Source organism: Neomonachus schauinslandi, chromosome 9 (genome assembly GCF_002201575.2).
Source record: "Neomonachus schauinslandi chromosome 9, ASM220157v2, whole genome shotgun sequence".
Taxonomy (NCBI): Eukaryota; Metazoa; Chordata; class Mammalia; order Carnivora; family Phocidae; genus Neomonachus; species Neomonachus schauinslandi.
This window is the reverse complement of record NC_058411.1, coordinates 102,819,095-102,843,507: the sequence shown is the minus strand read 5'-3', so window position 1 is coordinate 102,843,507 and position 24,413 is coordinate 102,819,095. Positions and strand designations below refer to the sequence as shown.

General features: G+C 38.3%; 1 protein-coding gene across 5 annotated transcripts in view; it reads left to right on the top strand.

Annotated features, from left to right (window-relative positions):
- The first annotated feature begins 12,449 nt into the window (after nucleotides 1–12,449).
- The window catches only part of CSNK1G1 (casein kinase 1 gamma 1), a 102,127-nt gene continuing 90,163 nt past the window's right edge, over nucleotides 12,450–24,413 (top strand). For 4 of the 5 annotated variants that reach the window (XM_044918447.1, XM_044918448.1, XM_021693779.1 and 1 more), the window contains exon 1: nucleotides 12,450–12,845. In XM_044918447.1, coding sequence (XP_044774382.1) covers nucleotides 12,665–12,845 — 181 coding nt within the window. In that variant the 5' untranslated portion in view covers nucleotides 12,450–12,664. The remainder of the gene's footprint in view (nucleotides 12,846–24,413) is intronic. The other variant, XM_044918450.1, reaches the window with a different exon arrangement.

Here is a 24,413-nt window from a genome sequence, read left to right as displayed (position 1 = left end):
CCCTCTCTCGCTGTGTCTCTCTCTGTCAAATAAATAAATAAAATCTTAAAAAACAAAACAGAACAAAACAATCCTTTATAAGTGGATCTGTGCTGTTCAAGGGTTGACTATATTATTAACTAAAGCCCAAAGTTTACATTAGAATCCAGTCCTTGTGTTATATATTATATGGGTTTTGACAAGTACATAATGACATTTATCTACCATTATAGTATTCTATAGAATAGTTTCATTGCTCCAAAAATCCCCTCTACCTTTTCATTCCTTTCTCCCTTTGTCTCCCTGAATTTTTAGCAACCACTGATCTTTTTAGTCCCCATAATTTTTCCTTTTCCAGAGTGTCATATAGTTGGAATCACATGGTATATAGTATTTTCAGATTGGCTTCCTTCACTTAGTGATATTCTTTGAAGGTTCCTCTATTTCTTTTCATGGCTTGATACTTCATTGATTTTTATTGCTTAATAATAATCCTTTGCATGGCTATATCATAGTTTATCCATTCACCTATTGAAAGATAACTTCGTTGCTTCCACTTTTTGGCCACTTCAAATAAAAAATTTACTATATTTAGCTGCTAAAAACATTATGTGAAAGTTTTTGTATGGACTTAAGTTGTCAGTTCTTTTGAATAAGTACCAAGGATTGCTGGATCATATGGTAAGAATATGTTTAGCTTTGTAAGAAACTGCCAAACTGTCTTCCAGTGTGGCTATACCATTTTACATTCCAACCAGCAGTGAACTAGAGTTCTTGTTGCACCACATCCTCACCAGCATTTGGTGTTGTCATTGTTTTGTGCTTTCCATTCTAATAGTGTAATGGTACCTTATTTGAATTTGCAGTTCCCTAATGGCATATGATCTTGAGCATCTTTTCATATGCTTGTGATCTGTATGTCTTTGTGAGGTATCTGTTCAGATCCTTTGCCCATTTTCTTTTTCTTTTTTTTTTAAGTAAGCTCTACACCCAACTTGGGGCTTGAACTCAGGGCCCTGAGATCAAGAGTTGCATGCTCTACCGACTGAGCCAGCCAGGTGCCCCCATTTGCCCATTTTTAATTGGGTTTATTTTTTTGTTTAGTTTCAAGTTTTTTTTGTTTTGTTTTTAAAGATTTTATTTTTTTATTTATTTGAGAGAGAGAGAGAAACAGCATGAGAGGGGAGAGGGTCAGAGGGAGAAGCAAGCTCCCCACTGAGCCGGGATCCCAATGTGGGACTTAATCCCAGGACCCCGGGATCATGACCTGAGCCAAAGGCAGTCACTTAACCAACTGAGCCACCCAGGTGCCCCTTAAGGGTTTTTTTTTAATATTTTGGATAAGAATCCTTTTTCAGGTATTTGTTTTGTGAATATTTCTCCCAGTCAGTAGCTTGTCTTTTCATTCTTTTAACAATGACTTGCAGAGCAGAAGTTTTTAATTTTAATTAAGTCCAGCTTATCAATTTTTCTTTCATGGATTGCACCTTTGGTGGTGGATCTGAGACATCATTGCCAAACCCAAGGTCACTTAGATTTTCTCTATAATACCTTCTAGTAGTTTTATAGTTTTGTGTTTTCCATTTAGATCTATCATTCGAGTTAATTTTGTGATAGGTGTGAGGTCTGTGTCTAGATTCACTTTTTTGCATGTAGTATCCATTTCTTCCAGCACCATTTTTAGAAGAGACAATCCTCCACTGTGTATTGCCTTTGCTCCTTTGTCAAAGATCAGTTTGATTATTTTTGTGTGGACCTATTTCTAGGCTTTCTGTTCTGTTCCATTGATCTATTTGTCTGTTCTTTTACCTGTACCACACTGTCTTGATTACTGTAGCTTTATAGTGAGTCTTAAAGTTGAATAGTTTTAGTCATCCGACTTTGTACTTCTCTTTGAAATATGTGTTAGCTATTCTGGGTCTTTTGCCTTTTCTTATTTTCTTTCTTTCTTTTTTTTCTTTTTTTTTTTTTTTAAAGATTTTGTTTATTTTTCAGAGAGAGAGAGAGATGAGTGGAGGGAGGGGCAAAGGGAGAAGCAGTCTCCCCCATGAGCAAGGAGCCTGATGCGGGACTCTCCCTCTGGCCCACTGCACGTCACCAGTGTCTCCTTAGAATGAGTCTGTATAATCATCTGGTGCCCTGGCTTTTGTGGCTGCTGCCTGGGGGTACACCCCGTGATTGCCTGATTCTGGTGGCTAGCAGGGCTTGTGTTTGTGAGTCCCACAAGACTATAACAAACAGTTTTTAGACTATAGCCCTGAGGGCTTAATGCAGAGGAACAGATTAAAAAGCCCTGCTTTCAGTCTCCCTGAAAGTGATCTACTTGCACACTTGAAAAGCTGCTGCCTGAAGGTCCAGCTTCTAGTTAGCCTTAATCGAAATGCTGACTTAGGTCCTCCCCTTTGGGTCACTGATAGGTGTTGGCCCATCTTTAACTACTGGGAACCACTAAGAACAAAGAAGGTGGCTTAGACAATCACAAAGATTTGAGAAACAGCTAAGAGCTAGGGCCTCACTGAGCAGTAAGGTTCATCTATAGGAGACTACTCTACCAGGACTAGGAGAGGTGGATGTTTTATCCAATACACAAAAACCAACAGAGTCAAGGAAAATGAAGAAACAGAGGAATATTTTCTGACCAAAAGAACAAGGTAAAACTCGAAACAGTGGTAAATGATTTACTTGATAAAGTGTTAAAAATAATGGTCATAAAGTTGGTCACTGAGGTCAGATAGCCTTTAGAATTGAAGGAGTGATAAAGAATTTTCCAGACAAGCAAAAATTGAAGGAGTTTATCACCACTAGACCAGCCTTAAAAGAAATTAAAGGGACTTTTTTAAGCTGAAACTAAAGGATCGTAATTACTAACAGGAAAACATATGAATGTATAAATCTTGTAAAAGTAAATATATAGTTAAATCCAGCATTCTCTAATGTTGTAATGGTGGTGGGTAAATCACTTATAAATCTAGTATGAAGGTTAAAAGAGAAAAGTAGTAAAAATAACAAGCTATAATAATTTCTTAATGGATACCCAAGGTAAAAAGATGTAAGTTGTGGCATCAAAAACATAAAATGAGGGGGTGTGTAAAAATATAGAGCTTTAATGTGCATTTTAAGTTGTTATCAACTTAAAATAGACTGTTGGAGATATATTTTATATAAGCCTCATTGCAACTACAAAGCTGAAAGCTTTTACATGAAAGAGAAAATGAAAGGAATCTAAGCACACACTAAAGAAAATCATCAAGTCAGAAAGGAAGAGACAAAGGGAACAAGAAAAGAACAAAGGAATTATAAAACAGCCAGAAAAATAGTTAACAAAATGGTAATAGTAAGTCCATATATATATCAGTAATGACTTTAAATATAAGTGGACTAAATTTCTCCAGTCAAAAGACATAAAGTGGCTTAATAGATGAAAAGGTAAATCTGACCCAACTATATGCTGCCTACAGGAGACACATCTGCTTTAAGGACACACACAGACTGAAGGTGAAGAGATGTTAAAAGATATTCCATACAAATGGAAACCAAAAGAAAACAGTAGTAGCTATGCTTATATCAGACAAAACAGACTTTAAGACAAATACTCTAATAAGAACAAGGTCATTATAATGGTAATGTTGTCAGTTCAACAAGATGATATAACTTCTGTAAATATTTATACACCCAACATAGGAGCTCTTAAATATATATAAAGTAAATATTAATAGACCTGAAGGGAAAAATAGACGGCAACGCAATAATGGTAGGGGCCTTCAGTACCCCACTTTCAGTAGTGGGTGAATCATCCAGATAGATATTCAGTAAGTAAACATTGGACTTAAAGTATATGCTAGACCAGATGGACTCAACAGACATTTACACAATGTTCTACTCGACAGCAGCAGAATACCCATTCTTCTTGACCACACACAGAATATTCTCCAGGATAGATCATATGTTAGGTCACAAAACAAGTCTTAATAAATTTAAGAAGACTGAAAGCATAGCAAGCATTTTTTTCTTTCTTTCTTTCAAGATTTTATTTATTTATTTATTTATTTTAAGATTTTATTTATTTATTTGACAGAGAGAGACACAGCAAGAGAGGGAAAAGCAGGCTCTCTGCAGAGCAGGGAGCCCGATGCGGGGCTTAATCCCAGGACCCTGAGATCCTGACCTGAGCTGAAGGCAGGTGCTTAAACAACTTAGCCACCCCAGGTGCCCCTATTTATTTGACAGAGAGAAGGGGAGAGAGCATGAGCCAGGGGGAGAGGGAGAGGGAGAAGCAGACTCCTCACTGAGCAGGGAGCCTGACGTGGGGCTGGATGCAGGAACCCTGTGATCATGACCTCAACTGAAGGCAGATGCTTAACCAGCTGAGCCACCCAGGTGCCCCTCAAGCATCTTTTCTGACCACAGTGGCATGAAACTAAAAATCAATTACAAGAAAAAATGGAAAATTCAGAAATATGTGGAGATTAAACAGCATGCCACTGAACAATCAATGGGTCAAAGAAGAAGTCAGCATAGTATTGGAAGTCCTAGCTGGAGCAATTAGTCAAGAAAAAGAAATCAAGGGGTGCCTGGGTGGCTGAAAACTTCTGGATTTCAAACTGTAATACAAAGTTATAGTAATCAAAGCAGTATGGTACTGGGATAAAAACAGACACATGAATTATAAGATTTTATTTGTCCTTAATTTGTCCTTTAATTTTTTTATTCTGTAATTTTTTTATAGTCTTTTAGCACACACACATACAAGCACATGCACACATGGAGATACCATTTTTACTGAATATTTACTCAGTGACCTTCTTTCAGTGTGATACTGCTCTTGAAATTCATCGTATGTTCTATTTTTTTTTTTTTTTAAGATTTTATTTATTTAGGGGCACCTGGGTGGCTCAGTTGTTGGGCATCCGCCTTCGGCTCAGGTCGTGATCCCAGGGTCCTGGGATCAAGCCCCACATCGGGCTCCTTGCTCCGCAGGAAGCCTGCTTCTCCCTCTCCCACTCCCCCTGCTTGTGTTCCTGCTCTCTCTATCTCTTTCTTTGTCAAATAAATAATTAATTAAAAGATTTTATTTATTTATTTGAGAGAAAGAGCGTGAGCATAAGGGGGGTGCTGGGCAGAGGGAGAAGCAAACTCCTTGATGAGCAGGGAGCCTGATTGAGCAGGGAGTCCGACTCGGGGCTCGATCCCAGGACTCTGAGATCATGACCTGAGCCGAGGGCAGACACAAAACTGACTGAGCCACCCAGGTGCCCCAACTTATCCTATGTTCTAAACATCAGGTCAGGCTTCATCTCATTCTTTGAGGAGCTTACAGTGGGGATTTCAGGGATTATTGTGTGTACTGTTGGCTACTTAACACAAGGGGAATTTTGCTGTGGGCTCTGGGAAGAATTTTCATCTTTACCAAAAAACAGATATATGATGAGAAAGTTTTTTGCTATTGCCCTTTCATTTCTGTTTTAGATACTGGTATGAGAAATGATATCTGAAGCTGAAACTTGTGACCGAGAGGCTGTAAGCCTTTGCACCAAAGCCAGTATGTGGTAGATGAAGGAACAGCAGAAGAGTGTAGTCACTTCAGAGACTCTTTAAAGTTAAACGTACACTTACCATAGGATCTAGCAGTCCTACACCTTTAAGCAATTTCCTCATAAGTTTTATCAGAAGAGAGAGATTTAGAAGGCTGACTGTCTCTTGTCTTGACTATCAACAAAGGCGTGTGTGTTTTGACTTTAAAATTTAAATATTTACATGCCTCATTTTGATGGTGCCAATATATGAGAATCTGAAATAACAAACTGATTCAATGATTTATTTTCTCTTAACAGATTCACAGCTGTAATTCTTTAAACATTTTCTTTGGTGGTTTTATAATATGACTTAATTTTTTTTAGACTTCATACAGCTTCTCAAAATACTCCTACATAAAGCAATAAAACCACTTTAGTCATTTCATTCATGATAGAGGACCATACCTATCTCTTCCACAAAGCATTCGTTGTTGCCTTACAAGAGAGTGACTTTGAGCCCCCTTTGGCCTGTTTCTTTTGAATGTTGGCTCAGGGTGATAGTTACTAGAAACATAAGTTTCTCCCATTTCAATGTGATAGAATGCTCTAAGATGTCTTCTAGATATCTTCTAGGAAAATTTTTCACTGACCACTGTTGAAGATAGCCATATTCTTCAACTCTATCATAAACCAGCAGATTTGGCATCAGTTCCCTACCTACAATTTGATGAATTGGAATTTTTAATTTTTCTATTAGCAACAATTCTTTAACCTGCTGGAGAATTCTTATAATTTCCCAGTCAGGAAAGCCATGTGTATAAATCTGTTTTTATTCAGTAAGTGTCGCTTTATTAATGGAATGATGCCTTCTGGGAGGCGGTAAACCAGTTCCTGAAATGAATTATAAGTTTGGATTACAAAGAATGTGTGGAGTGTTATACTTGAAAAAATATCTTTCCTCTTAATTCAGTCATGCTTAAATTCATGGACACTATTAGAATTAAGCTTCTTTCTTTTTTTAAGATTTTATTTATTTATTTGACAGAGAGAGAGCACAAGCAGGGGAGTGTCAGGCAGAGGGAGAGGGAGAAGTCGGCTCCCTGCTGAGCAGTGAGCCCAATGTGTGGCTCAACCCCAGGACCCTGGGATTGTGACCTGAGCCGAAGACAGATTCTTAGCTGACTGAGCCACCCCAGGTGCCCCTAGAATTAAGTTTCTTAGGGAACTTGCTGGTATGATTCTAAAAATTTATCATAGCATTTACATGTTTAATAAGTTACAAGTAATTGCCAAATGCCTTATTTACCAGAAAAAGAAACACCTTATTGCATTTATATAATTTCTCTCCCCTCCTTTTTTATTAACGTATAGTTGATATACAATATTATATTTGTTTCAGGTGTACAGCATAGTGATTCAGCAATTACATGCATTATGAAATGCTCACCACCATAAGTGTGGTTATCATCTGTCACCATATAAAGTTACTACAATATTATTGACTACATTCCTTATGCTGTACTTTCCAACCTTGTGACCTACACATTTTATAACTGGAAGTTTGTATCTCTTAATCTCCTTCACCTGTTTTGTTCATCCCCTGAATCTGCCTGCCCTGTGGCAACCACCAGTTTGTTCTCTGTATTTATGAATCTGTTTTTTGTTCGTTTGTTCATTTGTTTTGTTTCTTAGATTCCACATATAAATGAAATAATATGGTATTTGTCTTTCTCTGTCTGACTTATTTCACTTAGTATAATAGCTTGTAGGTCCACACATGTTGTCACAAACTGGCAACATTCCATTCTTTTTAATGACTAATATTTCATTACACACACACACCCCCATCTTTATCCATTCACCTATTGATGGAAACTTAGGTTGCTTCTACATCTTGGCTATTGTAAATAATGTTACAATAGACATAGGGGTGTATATATCTTTCAAATTAGTGTTTTTGTTTTCTTCAGGTAAATACCCAGAAGTGGAATTACTGGGTCATATGGTATTTCTATTTTTAATTTTTTCAGGAATCTCCATACTGTTTTCCAGAGTTGCTACACCCATTTACATTCCCACCAACAGTATATAGGGGTTTCTTTTTCTCCACATTCTTGCCAATGCCTGTTATTTCTTGTCTTTTTTTTAAAGATTTTATTTTTTATTTTATTTTTTTTAAAGATTTTTATTTATTGAGAGAGAGAGAATGATAGAGAGAGAGCATGAGAGGGTGGAGGGTCAGAGGGAGAAGCAGACTCCCTGCTGAGCAGGGAGCCCGATGCAGGACTCAATCCTGGGACTCCAGGATCATGACCTGAGCTGAAGGCAGTCACCCAACCAACTGAGCCACCCAGGTGCCCTATTTTATTTTATTTAATTAATTAATTAATTTATTTTTAAAAGATTTTATTTATTTATTTATTTGACAGAGAGAGACACAGCGAGAGAGGGAACACAAGCAGGGGGAGTGGGAGAGGGAGAAGCAGGCTTCCCGCAGAGCAGGGAGCCCAATGCGGGGCTCGATCCCAGGACCCTGGGATTATGACCTGAGCCGAAGGCAGACGCTTAACGACTGAGCCACCCAGGCGCCCCCCTATTTTATTTTTTTTTAAAGATTTTATTTATTTGAGATAGGGAGAGAGAGCACACAAGTGGGGGGAGGGGCAGAGGGAGAGGAAGAAGCAGACTCCCTGCTGAGCAGGGAGCCTGACCCAGGCTTGATCCCGGGATCCCATACTCATGACCAGAGCCGAAGACAGACACTTAACCAACTGAGCCACCTAGGTGCCCCAAGATTTTATTTTTAAGTAATCTCTACACTGAACATGGGGCTCGAACTCACAACCCTGAGATCAAGAGTTGAATGCTCTACTTACTGAGCCAGCGAAGTGCCCCATAATCTTGTCTTTTTGATACTAGGTATTCTGACTGGTGTGAGGTGATACCTCATTGTGGTTTTCATTTGCATTTCCCTGATTAGTGATATTGAGCCTCTTTTCATATGTCTGCTTGTCTTCTTTGGAAAAATGTCTATTCAGGTTTTCTGCCCATTTTTAAATCAGGTTATTTGGGGTTTTTTGGCATTGATTTGTGTGAGTTATTCATATATTGGGTATTAATCCTTACTGGATATATCATTTGTAAATATCTTCTCTCATTCAGTAGATTGCCTTTTTGTTTTGTTGATGTTTCCTTTGCTGTGCAAAAGCTTTTTAGTTTAGTCCCAATAGTTTATTTTTGCTTTTGTTTCCTTCGCCTAAGGAGACATATCCAGAAAAATAGTGCTGAAGGCTGATATCCAAGTTTACTGCCTGTGTATGTATGTGTGTGTGTATTTTGTTTGTTTGTTCTTAGGAGTTCTCTGGTTTCATGTCTTACATTTAGATCTTTAATCTATTTTGAGTTTATTTTTGTCTATGGTACAAAAAAGTGGAATTCCCTCCCCCCCTTTTTTAAAGATTTTATTTATTTATTTGACAGAGAGAAACAAAGCGAGAGAGGGAACACAAGTAGGGGAAGTGGGAGAGGGAGAAGCAGGCTCCTCCCTGAGCAGGGAGTCCAATGCAGGGCTCGATCCCAGGACCCTGGGATCATGACCTGAGCTGAAGGCAGAAGCTTAACAGCTGAGCCACCCAGGTGCCCCTCCCCTCCCCTTTTTTTACTGTAAAAAAGAAAAAGAGGATAAATCTTACAGTTTGTATTTTACTGCTATCTTTGGAAGTCTTTTTTTTTTTAAAGATTTTATTTATTTATTTGAGAGAGAGAGAATGAGAGGGGATAGGGTCAGAAGGCGAAGCGGACTCCCTGCCGAGCAGGGAGCCCGATGCGGGACTCGATCGGGGACTCCAGTATAATGACCTGAGCTGAAGGCAGTCGCTTAACCAACTGAGCCACCCAGGCGCCCTGGAAATCATTTTTTAAAAATAAAGTATAACTTAATGTTTACCTTGGATGTTCTATTTGACCTGGTTCTTTTTTTTTTTTTTTAAGATTTTATTTATTCATGAGAGACAGAGAGAGAGGGAAAAAGGCAGAGGCAGAGGGAGAAGCCGACTCCTTGTGGAGCAGGGAGCCCATATACATATGGACTCAATCCCAGAACCTCAGGATCATGACCTGAGCTGAAGGCAGACGTTTAACTGACTGAGGCACCCAGGCGCCCCCATTTGACCTGGTTCTTGAGCTAACTTTCTCATATGTTAACTGCTACTAACTGAAAATAAATCATTTAATATCCTTGTGAAATAGAAATCCTAACTATCCTGTCCTAACACTAATGAATTGAAATAATACTAGCTTCTTTCTAGATGAATTCTAAGAGTTTTTAGGGTTAATCAGGATTCTGTTGTACTATTTTGTGTCAATATTTGGTTATGTCATTGAAAATCTGTTTTCTGTTAAGTAAGACCATCATAATTGTTACTTAGTATTTATTAAGTACCAATTATATGCAAGAAACTAAAGGAGATATGACAAGATCCCTAACTCCAAAGGCTTATAATCAAATTGAATATTAGAGTACATATCAATATAATCTGGTACATGTTAAGTGGCAAATATATACATAGTATACACAGTGGTGCTCCAAGTGTTAATAATGAGTTGGTTATAAAAGGTTTCACAAGGGACATAGGATGTGAGTCAGGCCTTTAAGACAGAAGAGGCCATTCTAGGTATGAGGGCTAACAATGGATGCTCCTTGTGTTTATGTAGTAACTTTTTTTTTTTTTAAGATTTTATTTATTTCACAGAGAGAGACAAAGCGAGAGAAGGAACACAAACGGGGGAGCAGGAGAGGGAGAAGCAGGCATCCCGCGGAGCAGGGAGCCTGATGCGGGGCTCGATCCCAGCACCCTGGGATCATGACCTGAGCCGAAGGCAGACGCTTAACGACTGAGCCACCCAGGCACCCCATGCAGTAACTTTTTTTTTTTTTTTTTTTTAAAGATTTTATTTATTTTTTAGAGAGCGAGCGAGAGAGAAACAGCATGAGAGGGGAGAGGGTCAGAGGGAGAAGCAGGCTCCCCGCCGAGCCGGGAGCCCGATGTGGGACTCGATCCCAGGACCCTGGGATCATGACCTGAGCCGAAGGCAGACACTTAACCATCTGAGCCACCCAGGCGCCCCCCATGTAGTAACTTTTTAACACAAGAATTTAAATAGGGGGTTTAATATTGAAGGGACTCAAATGACAAGCTAAAGAGTTTGCAGTGGGGTAGTAGAAAATAGTTTTGAGCAATGGGTGGTGATAAATAGGATTTTGAAAATTTTAATTGTTCAATTAGTTTGATTTCTTAAATGAGAGGTGCCATATAAAAGTAGTATTAAATATTATTCATCTTTCATAATTACAGATTAGACCATGCTCATGTCGCATGCATAGATCAGAAAATTGGTATCTTAAATGTAAATTCTTTCCCCATGTTTGTGGGAGTTAATGTGATTCTTCTGGGCTACAAGCAGGTGTTAAAAACATCCTTTTCCCAGCTGAACACGATTTTTGACTTTCTGCAGGGTTCTAACTTGGCAAGTACTGTATGTTTTTCTGTACATACATGCAAGTATACATGGATAATGTGGGCTGTACGTGATTACTCCACCTAATGTTTCATGAGTTTAAGTGCAATGGAGAAAGTTAATGACAAGCATGAAAATAACCTCCATCTGTTAGAGTGAACACATATGAAAAATATGAAGAGCAATAGATAAGGTATTACAGTTTTCCAAATCTTATAAATGAAACTATTACACTAGTGATAATTTATGAAAATTTGGGAGTTAGTTGAAATGCTCAAAATTGTCTGGATAGACTAAGATCCATCTTTTTCCTGTCTTCAAAGAAATTTATAAGATAAGGGAATAAAGTATAGCCTGACAGTTTCTCATACATAGACATAGCTGCACCAGTGAAGACAGAACTATCTAAAACATGTTAAGTTTTATTTCCCTTCTCTTACTAATACTGTCTGAAGGACCTTTAGGAAGCAACAAAGATAATTGGAGGATGTTAGATACAATTGCAAAGCTTTAGTCTAGGACTGCTTAGTACCCCTAGGGTTTTGGGAAGTCTTATAAGAAGTAGTCTGTGTCATCAGTAACTTGTTTTGGATTGTGTTGTTGCTGTCAGTGCTTGATAAATGGTGGGGATGGAGGAGGGGGGGACAGTAAGTAACTTCATTTATGATAGGTCCTATACAAAGTTGAAGGAAGAGCTTTTAAATGTCCTCAGTTTCTTTAACTAGACTTAACCTCACTGTATCTTTCTGTTGGCCAGTGATGAAAAAGGGAGCAAATGGGGGTGCCTGGGTGGCTCAGTCGTTAAGCGTCTGCCTTCGGCTCAGGTCATGATCCCAGGGTGCTGGGATCGAGCCCCGCATCAGGCTCCCTGCTCGGCGGGCGGCCTGCTTCTCCCTCTCCCGCTCCCCCTGCTTGTGTTCCCTCTCTCGCTTTGTCTCTCTCTGTCAAATAAATAAATAAAATCTTTAAAAAAAAAAAGAAAGAAAGAAAAAGGGAGCAAATGGCTTTCTTGTGGGTCATATGTCCAGTACTAGAAGATAGCATTTATTTATGTATGTGTATATGTATGTATGTATGTATGTATGTAGGTTCCACTCTCAGTGTGGAGGCCAACACAGGGCTTGAACTCATGACCCTGAGATCAAGAGTTGGATGCTTAACCGACTGAGCCCCCTAGGCACCCCAAAGATAGCATTTTATGTTAAAGGCTTGCGTGTTCCCTTAGCTGCTATGGTCTGCAGCCTACTGAGCTTATGTTACCAGATGAATAACTAGTCCAGATGGCTAAACTGTTGGAGAATATAAAACCAAAACCCATTTCAGGAAGCTATCCACTTTGTTCATTTTGGGATAGGATCCATTCTAATTAGTGGTAACTTTCTGAATTTGTTTTAAAATTTAATTTTTAACTGTATGTTTTCTTGATTTTTACCTAGGTTACAAAATACCCTCCTATGCTTGAGATCCACAGACTACATGTCCTACAAGAACAAATCAATGATTTTTCATCTCTTGGCGATACATTAGAAACATAAATATGGTACCAAAAGATCTCCTTAATTTTCTCTGACTACGGTTTATTTGGATGTACTTTTGTATTGAAGAGAAATATACGGACTGAGGCTACTCGTGCAGAGACTCTGTCGTGTAGGATCATGGACCATCCTAGTAGGGAGAAGGATGAAAGACAACGGACAACTAAACCCATGGCACAAAGGAGTACCCACTGTCCCCGACCGTCTGGCTCCTCAACATCCTCTGGGGTTCTTATGGTGGGACCCAACTTCAGGGTTGGCAAGAAGATAGGGTGTGGGAACTTCGGAGAGCTCAGATTAGGTAAGGACTTTGGTTATATCAGTGGCTTCCAACAACAACAACAGCCATAATTAGCTTTGGTGTGTTTTAAAACAAGCAGTTATAATTTCATGAGACATTATCTTAAGGAGGACTTGTTATTATAAGAACTAAAGAATTTGTGAAGGGGACTATAGTCACTACCAGTTATAATTGTATCCAAGGTTCATCTCTGTTTGTGTATGATAGGCTTTTAAATTTACCACCAATTCTGAGATTTTATGATGTAGGGAGAGCTGCATACAGATAGCAATAAAATGAAAATTCTGATTTCTTTGGCCTGAGAGGTAGAGCCCTAAATTCTTAACAAACTTCAAGTGACCTAGATATTGTTGGTCCTTCAACCACACTGTGAGGAGGGAGTAAGGCCTTGCTTTAATTCAGACTCTACCCCTTATAAGGGGTAAACCCTTATTGAGTAATACCCAGACTTAGTCTATAAGGATATACATCCTGTTCAGAGAGGCTTTCCAACTGATACTATGTTTGCATTTCTTTCCTGGAAATAACCAATATCAGGATTGATCTAGAACTCCAGGGAGAAATTATGCAATTTTATTTCCCAGCCAAGGAAATGGATTTTTTAATTTCAAGTATAAATTTATGAGTACGATCATGAAAAATGACAAAACCAGTTTGAAGATGTGAAATTGGGAAGTAGATACAGTAGGTATTTATAAATTTTTCAGTGGCCCTCCCTGGATGAATTGGGAAGAGAAAATGAAAGATCTTATATGAAGTTGGACATCAGCTTGGAGAATGTGAAGAGGTTCCCTTTTAGGCTAAAGTGTTTGCTTTTTCTCCATAGCTGTTATGGGTATGGATTATTATGAACACCCATTGTAAGAGACTCTGGCCCTTGGGGGAACAGGAGTGTGGGAGGGTAAGATGATTATTGCTTGTCACCTCTGCTATTTCTGATCTTCAAAAGAAGAAGGAAAAAATGTTGTCTCTGGTCCCTCATAGAGAGAATCAGGAAGCATCACTACCCTAGGGAGAGATCACTGGGTGCACAGTTGAATTTAAGGATGCTGAGTATGAATTTATTTTTACTGGTAGAGGCGCCTGGCTAGCTCAGTTGGTAGAGCATGAGACTCTTATTTTTACTGGTAGAAGGCTAGCAGCCTGGAATTTTAAGACCTGACTAGTGTAATGGAAGGCTCTTTATATTTAGTGATGTTCGAGTTAGCAAATCTAGCAGATGCTACTGAGAAGAGGAGTAAGATGTGTAATTTCACACTGCTTGAGTTCCTAGCAACTACTGAGTTGTTTTAGCAGCTAGTTTCGTGAATATTCATTTATGTAATGGATTGACTTCGCTCTAACATCACAGTAGTAACTTGAATTAAATAGATTATGACATAATCATCCACAGAATTACTACTGAGAGGCAGTTTGATGCATATAAATTCTTGTTTTCTCAGAACATCATAAAATTGTTTGATTTCTCTTAAAGATAAAGAACTTTAGTCAGTGAAAACTGGAAATCATCTTGTTTAATTACTTAAGTCTAGATTTGTATTAGATGATCTTTAAGTTTACACAGGAATAGAAAAACTTACTGAGTTAAAAGGATAAATTTGTAGCCCATATGTATTTCAGAGTAGTAGAGTGTTGTGTTTTATTTCCTTACATGAATTTAGGATAATTTTGGGAGTTCTCATTTTGGCTTGCCTTGTAGTCAGTAGAAAGACCTTTCTTTTGAAGTGGTTTTAGTCTTGTGTACTTACCAGGTTTTCATTATCCCTGGGACCATATTGTCATGACATTGTATCTAGGAATACTTTTTATCAACAGAAACCAGAAAAGGTACTTCCAGAATCATTTGATATCTTCCTAACAGGGTATGCTATATCCATTCCACTGCTCTTTGGCTGTGATATTAGTAAGTAGGAGATTGTGCAGACAACAGAAGATATAAACTAGAAATTCCGAACTCAAGGCAGGTGCAGATGGGCCTTCACCAAGGCTACCACCTACAAAGCCATGCTTTCTTCTCCACATTCGTTTCTTTCTGTAGCCACACTGTCTCTCTGCCCCTCAAACAGCCAGATGCATTTCTGCTTCAGAGCTTTGGCACTTAAAGTTCCTTCTGCTGCAGAATTCTTCCCCCAAATTTTGCTTAGGTAGTTGCTTCTCATCCTTCAGGCTTTATCTTTTGTTACCGTCTCAGAGAAACCTTCAGTGATTCCTCCCCTACCTCCACTTAAAATGGCACATTTCTCCCCTACCTATATTCTATCCCATCAAACACTTTATTTTAGTCATCACATTGATCACTACCTGAAATGATTTATTCATGTTTGTTTACCTGTTAATTGTCTCTCCTTACTTGAATATAACCCCCTTGGAGGGTGGGCATTCTATCTGTGTTATTTACTGTTGTTAATCTGTGGGATGGATAGATAGATAGCCAGATGAATGGAAAGAGAGAGAAAAAAACATAGCCTCCTTCAGGCTCCTGGTGGTAGGTAGTGGCCTTAGTACCACTGGATTTAGGTAGACCTCTGGTTTCCAGATAGAGAAACAAAGAAAATAATGCAATGTTAGTAAATTTTGGTTCTCTGCAAATCTGTTTCTACCCCATCATTCATTTAACAAACATTTCTTTTCTTTTTTTTTTTTAAGATTTTATTTATTATTTATTTCAGAGAGAGTGAGAGAGAGAGCATGAGCAGAGGGGAGAGGGAGAAGTCCTGATGTGGGGCTTGATTCCAGGACCCGGGGATCATGACCTGAGCCAAAGGCAGACGCTTAACGACTGAGCCACCCAGGCGCCCCTTAACAAACATTTCTTTCTTTCTTTCTTTCTTTTTTTTTTTTTAAGATTTTATTTATTTGACAGAGGGAGACAAAGCCAGAGAAGGAACACAAGCAGGAGGAGTGGTAGAGGAAGAAGCAGGCTTCCCGTGGAGCAGGGAGTCCAATGCGGGGCTCGATCCCAGGACCCCGGGATCATGACCTGAGCCGAAGGCAGACACCTAATGACTGAGCCACCCAGGCGCCCCTTAACAAACATTTCTTGAATAATTACTATTTTACTAGACTTTGGGAAAGATAGAAAGAATAACAAAGTGTAGTTTCTGTCCTTAAGAATCTGTCTCACAGTCTACTGGTAGAAAGAAAAAAACAAATTATAACATGAAGTGATAAGTATTATAATAGATCATATTAAAACCTGCTTTGGCAGCAGTTAATAAAGGTTTCAGAAAGGAAGTATTATTTGAGAATAGGACAAGACTTCCACTGGTGGGCACAAGGAAGAAGGGCTCTCCAGCAGTAGGAGCACAAAACATTATCAGAGTAGCAACTAGTTAACCCAACTACATGACTGGGTTAATGGATGTGAAGTAAAAAAAGTCATAGATGACTCTATTAGGTAGGTTGGGGCCAGATTGTGAAGTGTTTAGATGGTATTAAAGCATTTGGACTTTACCCTGTAGGCAGTGGAGTAGAATCATCAAGGGTTTTACAACAGAAGAGTGACATGATCTCGTTTGTATTCTAGATAGATTATTCAGGTAGTTGTAAGATTAGATCAGATAAGAAAGAGATTGACATCTTGTGGATTTTGCTCTAATTATAAAACTTGTCACATTGTATTATCTTCCCCCATCTCTTTGCCTCAAGATTAGCCTGATGGTAGTACTTTGCTTCATTAATCTTTATATTCTCAGCTCCTTTTACTGTGTATGGCATATAGTGTGTATTTAAGAAATGTTAATGGGTACTTAAGAAATGTTTGTTTGGCTTTATAGTCTAAGTCAGAAATGGCCAGACCTGCCTTAGCTCTTAGCTCTGAAAATGGCAGTGAGATGAAAGGAAGGGATGAATGAGGGAGAAATTTCAGAAGTAGATTGTAGGCAGGCTTTGACCACCAGATGTTTGAGGGGTAGCTTTCAAAGATGACCGAGTTTGCCAGCGTGGAGAGACCAAGTAAATGAGGAAACTTTTAATGGAAATAAGAAATAGAGTTTGTTAATATATTGACTTTAAGGAGTGTGCAGCACATATGCAAAAATGTGAACCTGAGACTAAGAAAAGTTTAGGCTTGATAGGGATTAGGAGATCATCACCATGTAGGTGTTAATAGACACGCAGTCACAGATGATTAGTTGATACTTTATGGCGTTCGTATGAGTGGGAGAAAGGTACATTTTTTTTTTTTTAAAGATTTTATTTATTTGACAGAGAGAGATACAGCGAGAGAGGGAACACAAGCAGCGGGAGTGGGAGTGGGAGAGGGAGAAGCAGGCTTCCCGCGGAGCAGGGAGCCCGATGCGGGGCTCGATCCCAGGACCCTGGGATCATGACCTGAGCGGAAGGCAGACGCTTAACGACTGAGCCACCCAGGCGCCCCGGGAGAAAGGTACATTTAAGGGATGCTGGAAGAGGAAGAGCTTGAAGAGTAGAGAGGTTGGAAAGTCAGAAGAGTTTTTTCAAATTTTACTTTAGAAGTTTCTCCAGGGTCATCTGGCTGGCTCAGTTGGTGAAGCATGCAACTCTTGATCTCGGAGTTGTGAGTTGGAGCCCCGCGTTGGGTGTAGAGATTACTTAAAAATAAAATCGTTAAAAAACAATGTTTTTCCAAAGATAACCACTAATTTTATTAGATTAATTTAATTTTCTATAATGTATATCAGGACATATTTTAGAAATGTAATCAAATTGTTCTATAAATGTATTTTTATCACTTAATATAGCACGGATTTCTTTTTTCAATTTAAATATAGATCATTCTTGGGGCACCTGGGTGGCTCCGTAGGTTAAGCGTCTACCTTCGGCTCAGGTCATGATCCCAGGGTCCTGGGATCGAGCCCTACATCCAGCTCCCTGCTCAGTGGAGAGCCTGTTTCTCCCTCTCCCTCTACTGCTCCCCCTGCTTGTGCTCTCTCTGTGTCTGTCTCTCTGTCAAATAAATAAATAGAAATCTTTAAAAAAAAAATAAATAAATATAGATCATTCTTTTTTTTTATGAGGGCGAGCATGCATGCACACACGAGAGATGGCAGGGGAGAAGAGAGAGAAAGAATCTTAAGAAAGCTCCGTGCCCATGGGGTGCCTGGGTGGCTCAGACGGTTAAGCGTCTGCCTTCAGCTCAGGTCATGATCTCAGGGTCCTGGGATCAAGCCCGCCCCGCATCGGGCTCCCTGCTCAGCGGGGAGCCTGCTTCTCCCTCTTCCTCTACCTGCTGCTTCCTCTGCTTGCGCTCTCTCTCTCTCTGTCAAAAATAAATAAAATTAAAAAAAAAAAAAGCAAGCTCCACGCCCAGCACGAAGCCCTATATCGGCTCCATCTCACGACCCTGAGATGACCTGAGCCAAAACCAAGAGTTGGACGCTTAACAAAGTGAGCCACCCAGGCACTCCTAGATCATTCATTTTTAATGTCTGTAGTTATTCTGTAATTTAGCCAAATTATATATACATATAAATTGTTTGTTTCTTCATATTATAAATGATACTGTACTGAGCATCCTAAAAGATGCCTGTAGTACATCCTTGTAGTACAAACTTGGCTATTTTATTAGGATAAATCTGGGAAGTGTACACTCTTGAGTAAAAGGATATCCATATTTGTGATTTTGTTACATATTGGAAATTTGCCCCCTGGAAAGATGATTTCTCTTTACTTTCTGCCTGTGTCTGCATGTGTGTGCATGGGTGGTTCTTTCCCTACCCCTTCAAAAACCTTGAACATTATTGAGAATCTTTTGATCTATGCTAGTCTGATAGGGTAAAATGGTGTCTTATTAAATGTGTATAGGTTCACGGGTAAAGTTAAATGTCTTTATACACTGATTTATATATCTTCTTTTAAGAGTTGCTTCTTTGTGGCCTTTGCCTGTTTCTTAGTGGAAAGATTATTTCTGTGGGGTCTTACCTGTGTGTATTGCCTCTATAGATAAGGGAATTTTGAGGATTCTTTTGAAGAAAGAAAGATTGATGAAGGATGATTGTGAATAAAAGGTTGGAGGATACAATGGAATGGAAATAGATGTGCAAGTTGTTTTTCATTAATTGAGAAACATGGGGGCTATTTTGAGGCCTTTTTTTTTTTTTTTTTTAATTTTGAGTATTCTGAATCAGGCCTGGAAAGAATCATGTGAACATTAAGTTGTGAATGATTCTATTCCTCCAGAATTAAGAAAATGTTGTCTACATTTAATATAGTCTACAAATAATGGCTTGTTTTTCTTCTTAGTTGCAAGAATAAGTAGATGATATTTCTTTCCCATTCCTAATAGGTATGTACCTATGTTAATGGGAGACCCTTTAGACTAGACAATCTCGCATATAATTTTAATAATTTTCATATTATTCTTGTGAAATAGGACATTGTTAGAGAATCTTTTTACTTGCAAGTAAGAAAATAGAGGCACAAAGAATTCATTTTTTTTTTTTTTTTTTTGCTATTTTTCGTCTTTGGTATCTGATGAAATACGCCAAAGTACATTAGCAGAGAAGGATGTTTTTGACAAAGGTAAATTGGCCAAGGGTAGCAACTTGTCCTTTGACACTGTCCTCCCTGGCTTCTAAAATAAGATACTTATTTCTGTGACTAAAGTAGGGTGTACATGACAACATCTCTGCATATTGTTCTTTCCTTACCTGAATTACTTATCTATCACTAATGAACTTAAATTAGAATTTGTAACTTCAGCTTTTACCAGCCAGTTCTATGTTTGGCAGTTGTGATCATTAACGGTTTACAGATGCATATTTTCTAAAGCCCTTGGTTTCATATTGTGTCCCACAAGGTCTTAGAGCCCTTAGTTCCCACTGTGAGAGAATGGGAAAGGAAGAATGAAGAGAAAGGACTCTCACCTATATACTGAGTTTTCAATAAGATTTTGTTCAAAAGATAGCAATCTGCTGAATTAAAAATTTTTTAAGATTGTATTTATTTATTTGAGAGAGAGCGTGTTTGTGATCAGTGGGGAGGGCCAGAGGGAGAGGGAGAAAGAGTCTGAAGCAGACTCTGCACTGAGTGCAGAGTCCCACATGGGGCTCGATCCCACGATGCCCAGATCGTGACCTGAGCCAAAACCAAGAGTTGGACATTTAACCGACTGTGCCACCGAGGTACCCCTCTGCTGTGTTAAAAAGTTTTGAAAATCATTCATCTGAAAGAATATAGGCTTAAGATAAAATTTAAAAGTGTTTATTCTTTAGTTGAAAGTGAAGGCATTGTAAAACGAAATGTTACTTTTTTATTCATAGTTTCTTAGTAAATCTTATCATTTTGAACATACAGAACTAAGTCCGTATCACCCAAAAACTATGCCAGCCAATGAAACAGAAACAGATGTATTGTGCTTTTATAGCATTGTTAAGGTTCTCCTGTACATTTGCAAACTTGTAGGGTCTTTGGATGGAACATACTAAAACAAGTAGAACAAGAAGTCATGTCATCACTCTCTTTCCCAAGTGGTTAAAAGTAAGAGTCCTGGAGTCATATTGCTTTTCCAAGTCCCCCCCCCCCCACCTCTTTTTAAAGTAAGAGTAATAATACCTACTTTACAGATTTGTTGTGGAGATATAATTCAGATCATGTATATAATCACATAATACAATTGTTGATACATAGTGAGCATTTATATACATAATACAAATATTGTTTAAACTTTTGTTTTAGTTTTTCCCATCCTTGTATGAAGACTTCCATATTTTTACTAAAAAGTAAAAAGAATAGGATGGTGATTATCCATAATATACTATTACCTAGATTTACCAGTTGTTAATATTTTGTCCCATATATTTTATATCTTTGGAGATGTGTGTGTACATTTGTGTGTGAGTGTGTGAATGTGTGTCTGTGCTTGCACCATTCAAAGTAAGTTGTAGATCTGACAAAATACTTTCCCCCTTCTGTAAGGGATGTTTAATGGCCCCACTTCACAGATGTGTAACAGATTATATCCTTTGTTTTGCTTCCATAGTATGTTGCGGAGGGATTTAATTTAAAATTATGATTCCAGAAATAAGGCATTTTAATTTTCTTGAAAAAACTACAAGTAAGTATAAAATTCTTAGTAGTATCATAGTTTAAATTTCTTTTGGAATTACACCCTGTTAGTTCTAACTCAGCAGAGGTTTTGAGGTTAAGCAGCTTTAACAGATCTTGAGGAAGAATTTTTTTTTTTGTCAGCATAATCCATCAAAAAATGGTAGGAGTCAGGCACTTCAGCCACATTCACTGACACACAGTCTGCATGCATCACATTAATATAGCAATTTTAGAAGTGTCGCAGATAGGATTCTTCAGGATTATGCATCTTGGCTAGTTTATCAGGAGAATTTAATGGTGAAGTTTCCAGGATTGCTAAAACCAATCTGGAGGGGTGCCTGGTTGGCTCAGTCGGTTAAGCGTCTGCCTTCGGCTCAGGTCATGATCCCGGGGTCCTGGGATTGAGCCCTGCATCAGGCTCCCTGCTCGGCCGGGAGCCTGCTTCTCCCTCTCCCTCTACACCCCCCTGCTTGTGATCTGTGTGTGTGTATGTGTGTGTGAAATAAATAAATAAAGTTAAAAAAAAAAAACACAACAATCTGGAATTGTGTGAGCAGGACTATGAAGCAAAGATGATTTTGGATTTGATTATGAGGAGAGTTCAGAATCAATATTTACGTGATGCCATCATGCATCCTAAGGAGAAAGCTGTCTGAACTTAGACTTTTCCAAAAAAGCAAAGCTTTTATCAAAGGAAGTGGAGCTTACTGCCAGTCATAGTGGACTCTCAGAGAACAGATCATACTAGATTAATCTGCTTTTTTCCTGAGTTGGGGTTACTAGGGCAAGAAAATGCTATAGATATATATTTTTTATGATCTAATTTTTAAATTTTTAATTTTTTAAGTAATCTCTACACCCAATGTGGGGCTCAAACTCACAACCCTGAGATCAAGAGTTGCACACTCTACCAACTGAGCCAGCCAGGCGCCCCTTTTATAATCTAATTTTAATGAAAACAATCATAGGGCATAGGTTGTAAAATCCTGATCTCTACAGGCAAGCATTTCAACTCTTTTAACAATGTCTTCTAGGGGCGCCTGGGTGGCTTAGATGGTTAAGCATCTGCCTTCAGCTCAGGTCATGATCCCGTGGTCCTGGGATCAAGCCCCGCATCGGGCTCCCTGCTCTGCGGGAAGCCTGCTTCTCCCTCTCCAGCTCTCCCTGCTTGTGTTCTCTCTCTGGCTGTCTCTCTCTCTGTCAAATAAATAAAATCTTAAAAAAAAAAAAAAAACCCAACGTCTTCTAGATAGCTCCTTTCTCCTAAGTGTTATTAAAGATAGTTTTTTATTTTTCTGGTATACACCATCCCAGTCATTCCCCACATTCTCCGAATATACTTATGTTATACTTTTTGTTTAAACTATTTTTCTACATTTATAGTGTTATGGTTGTGAAAATATTGTTCACAGCTGAGCTACGAGAGCACTATTACTATGTTTTCTTTCATGTACGTCCCCAAACCCCTTCCCTCAAAATTAAAAATTATTGATACTTGGGGCGCCTGGTGGCTCAGATGGTTAAGCGTCTGCCTTCAGCTCGGGTCATGATCCCAGAGCCCTGGGATTGAGCCCCGCATCGGGCTCCCTGTTCAGTGGGGAGCCTGCTTCTCCCTCTCCTTCTGCTGCTCCCCCTGCTTGTGCTCTCTCGCTCTCTCTGTTAAATAAATAAATAAAATCTTTAAAAAAAAATTATTGATACTTGATTTTTAAAGAATTTTCTTAGTTATCCACATATCTTTCATTAATTTTTTTTTTTAAAGATTTTATTTATTTGACAGAGAGAAACACAGCGAGAGAGGGAACACAAGCAGGGGGAGTGGGAGAGGGAGAAGCAGGCTAGTTTATTTTACCTTGACCAAGGCATTTAGTGTCTAATCTCTCTCATCTTTAAAATGATGAAGGTTGGGCTAGGCAACGCCAAGGATCCTTACAGGTCTAAAACTTAAGTAACTCTTGCTTTTGTTGGTCTGGACTTTATATAGCATTAGTGATGACAACAATCCACTAACAAATGCTCTTTGTTGATGGTGGTTAAAACCACCAATGATGGTAGTCATTGGCGTTTAGTACGATTACCTATTACTAGGAAAAGAAATATAAAGTATAAAATGATAGGCAAAAATCTTTTCTTTAAGTAGCATTATTTAGTTTCAATAGTGGACCATTTCCAACTTTAATCTTCAGTGATTTTTCTGGGAGATGAAGAGGGAATGCATTGGCTAATTAATTAATTATTATTTTTATTTATTCTTAATTTTGCAAAACAGGTATTTTGGAATTTAGAGTAAAATCAAAGTGGAGGAGGACATTATAAACATTGTACCTTATTCTGCCCTGAGCTTTTTATTTGAATAAGGTACAGTAGGGGAGGTGAGGCTAGAGATGTCAGCAGTCCATTCTTGACTAGGTGTGGGCCATGATGGAGAGTTTGCACTTTATTCTGTAGGTAGCAAAAAAACCTGGAAAGGCATTACATGTTATCTTTTCCCCTTGCTGGAGAGCATAAATTAATGAGGAATGTCTGATCTCATTCCTCCTTCCCACAAAAAAGTATAATTTTTTAAAAAATTGAAAGATATTTAATTTTTTATATATTTTTAAAAGATTTTATTCATTTATTTATTTGAGAGAGAGAGAGAGCACAAATGGGGGGAGGGAGAGGGACAAGCACATTCTGCGCTGAGCACGGAGCCCAGTGCAGGGCTTGATCCATGACACTGAGATCATGACCTGAGCAAAATAAAAAATCGGACACTTAACCAACGGAGCCATCCAGGCACCCCAAATTTTTTTATATTGTTAAAAAACACAGAACAGTCTTTTTTTATCCAATGGTACTGGTATGTAAAGAATAATAGTGGGAGTTTCTCAAGTTTGGATGGTTTTGCTTCAACAGTAAATGCTTTGTGATTTTAAGTAATTCTGTGTTCCTATGATTAAAGGACTCTTCTAGGTAGTTTAGAATGTTTCTGCCATGAGACTAAACGTTAACATGTCTTTTTGAGGTTGTAATGCTACTTTTTCTATTTATCTTTATTTTATAAACTATTTCAGAGATTCATTAATCTAAATAATTTTTAAAAATCTAAATAATAATTAGATGGTTTGGATTTGAACATCCAGAAATTCCAATTCATGAAGGTAGTTTTGTATTGTTTTTGTTTGTTTTGGTGGACAGAATTGTAACATCACAGAAAATTAGAGCAAAGTCTTTGTTCTGTCATGTGTATATGTATGTACATATATGTATATAGTCACATATACATATATATGCACTTTGGTTAAGCAAAGTTGGATATGCTTTGGGATTCTGCTTTTTATTTACTAAATGGTAATGTGATTTTCATGATTATAAGTTTAATGGCTATATTCTTTTTCATCAACTGAATTACCACAACTCTTACCATATAATTGGGCTTCTGGTTACTTGTAGATTTTAGTATTATAGTAAGTAAATGGCACAAACATTTTCATAAAGATAGATTATTATCAGAAATATAACATCCTCTATAGCTTAGTGGATAAAATTAGTTTTGTT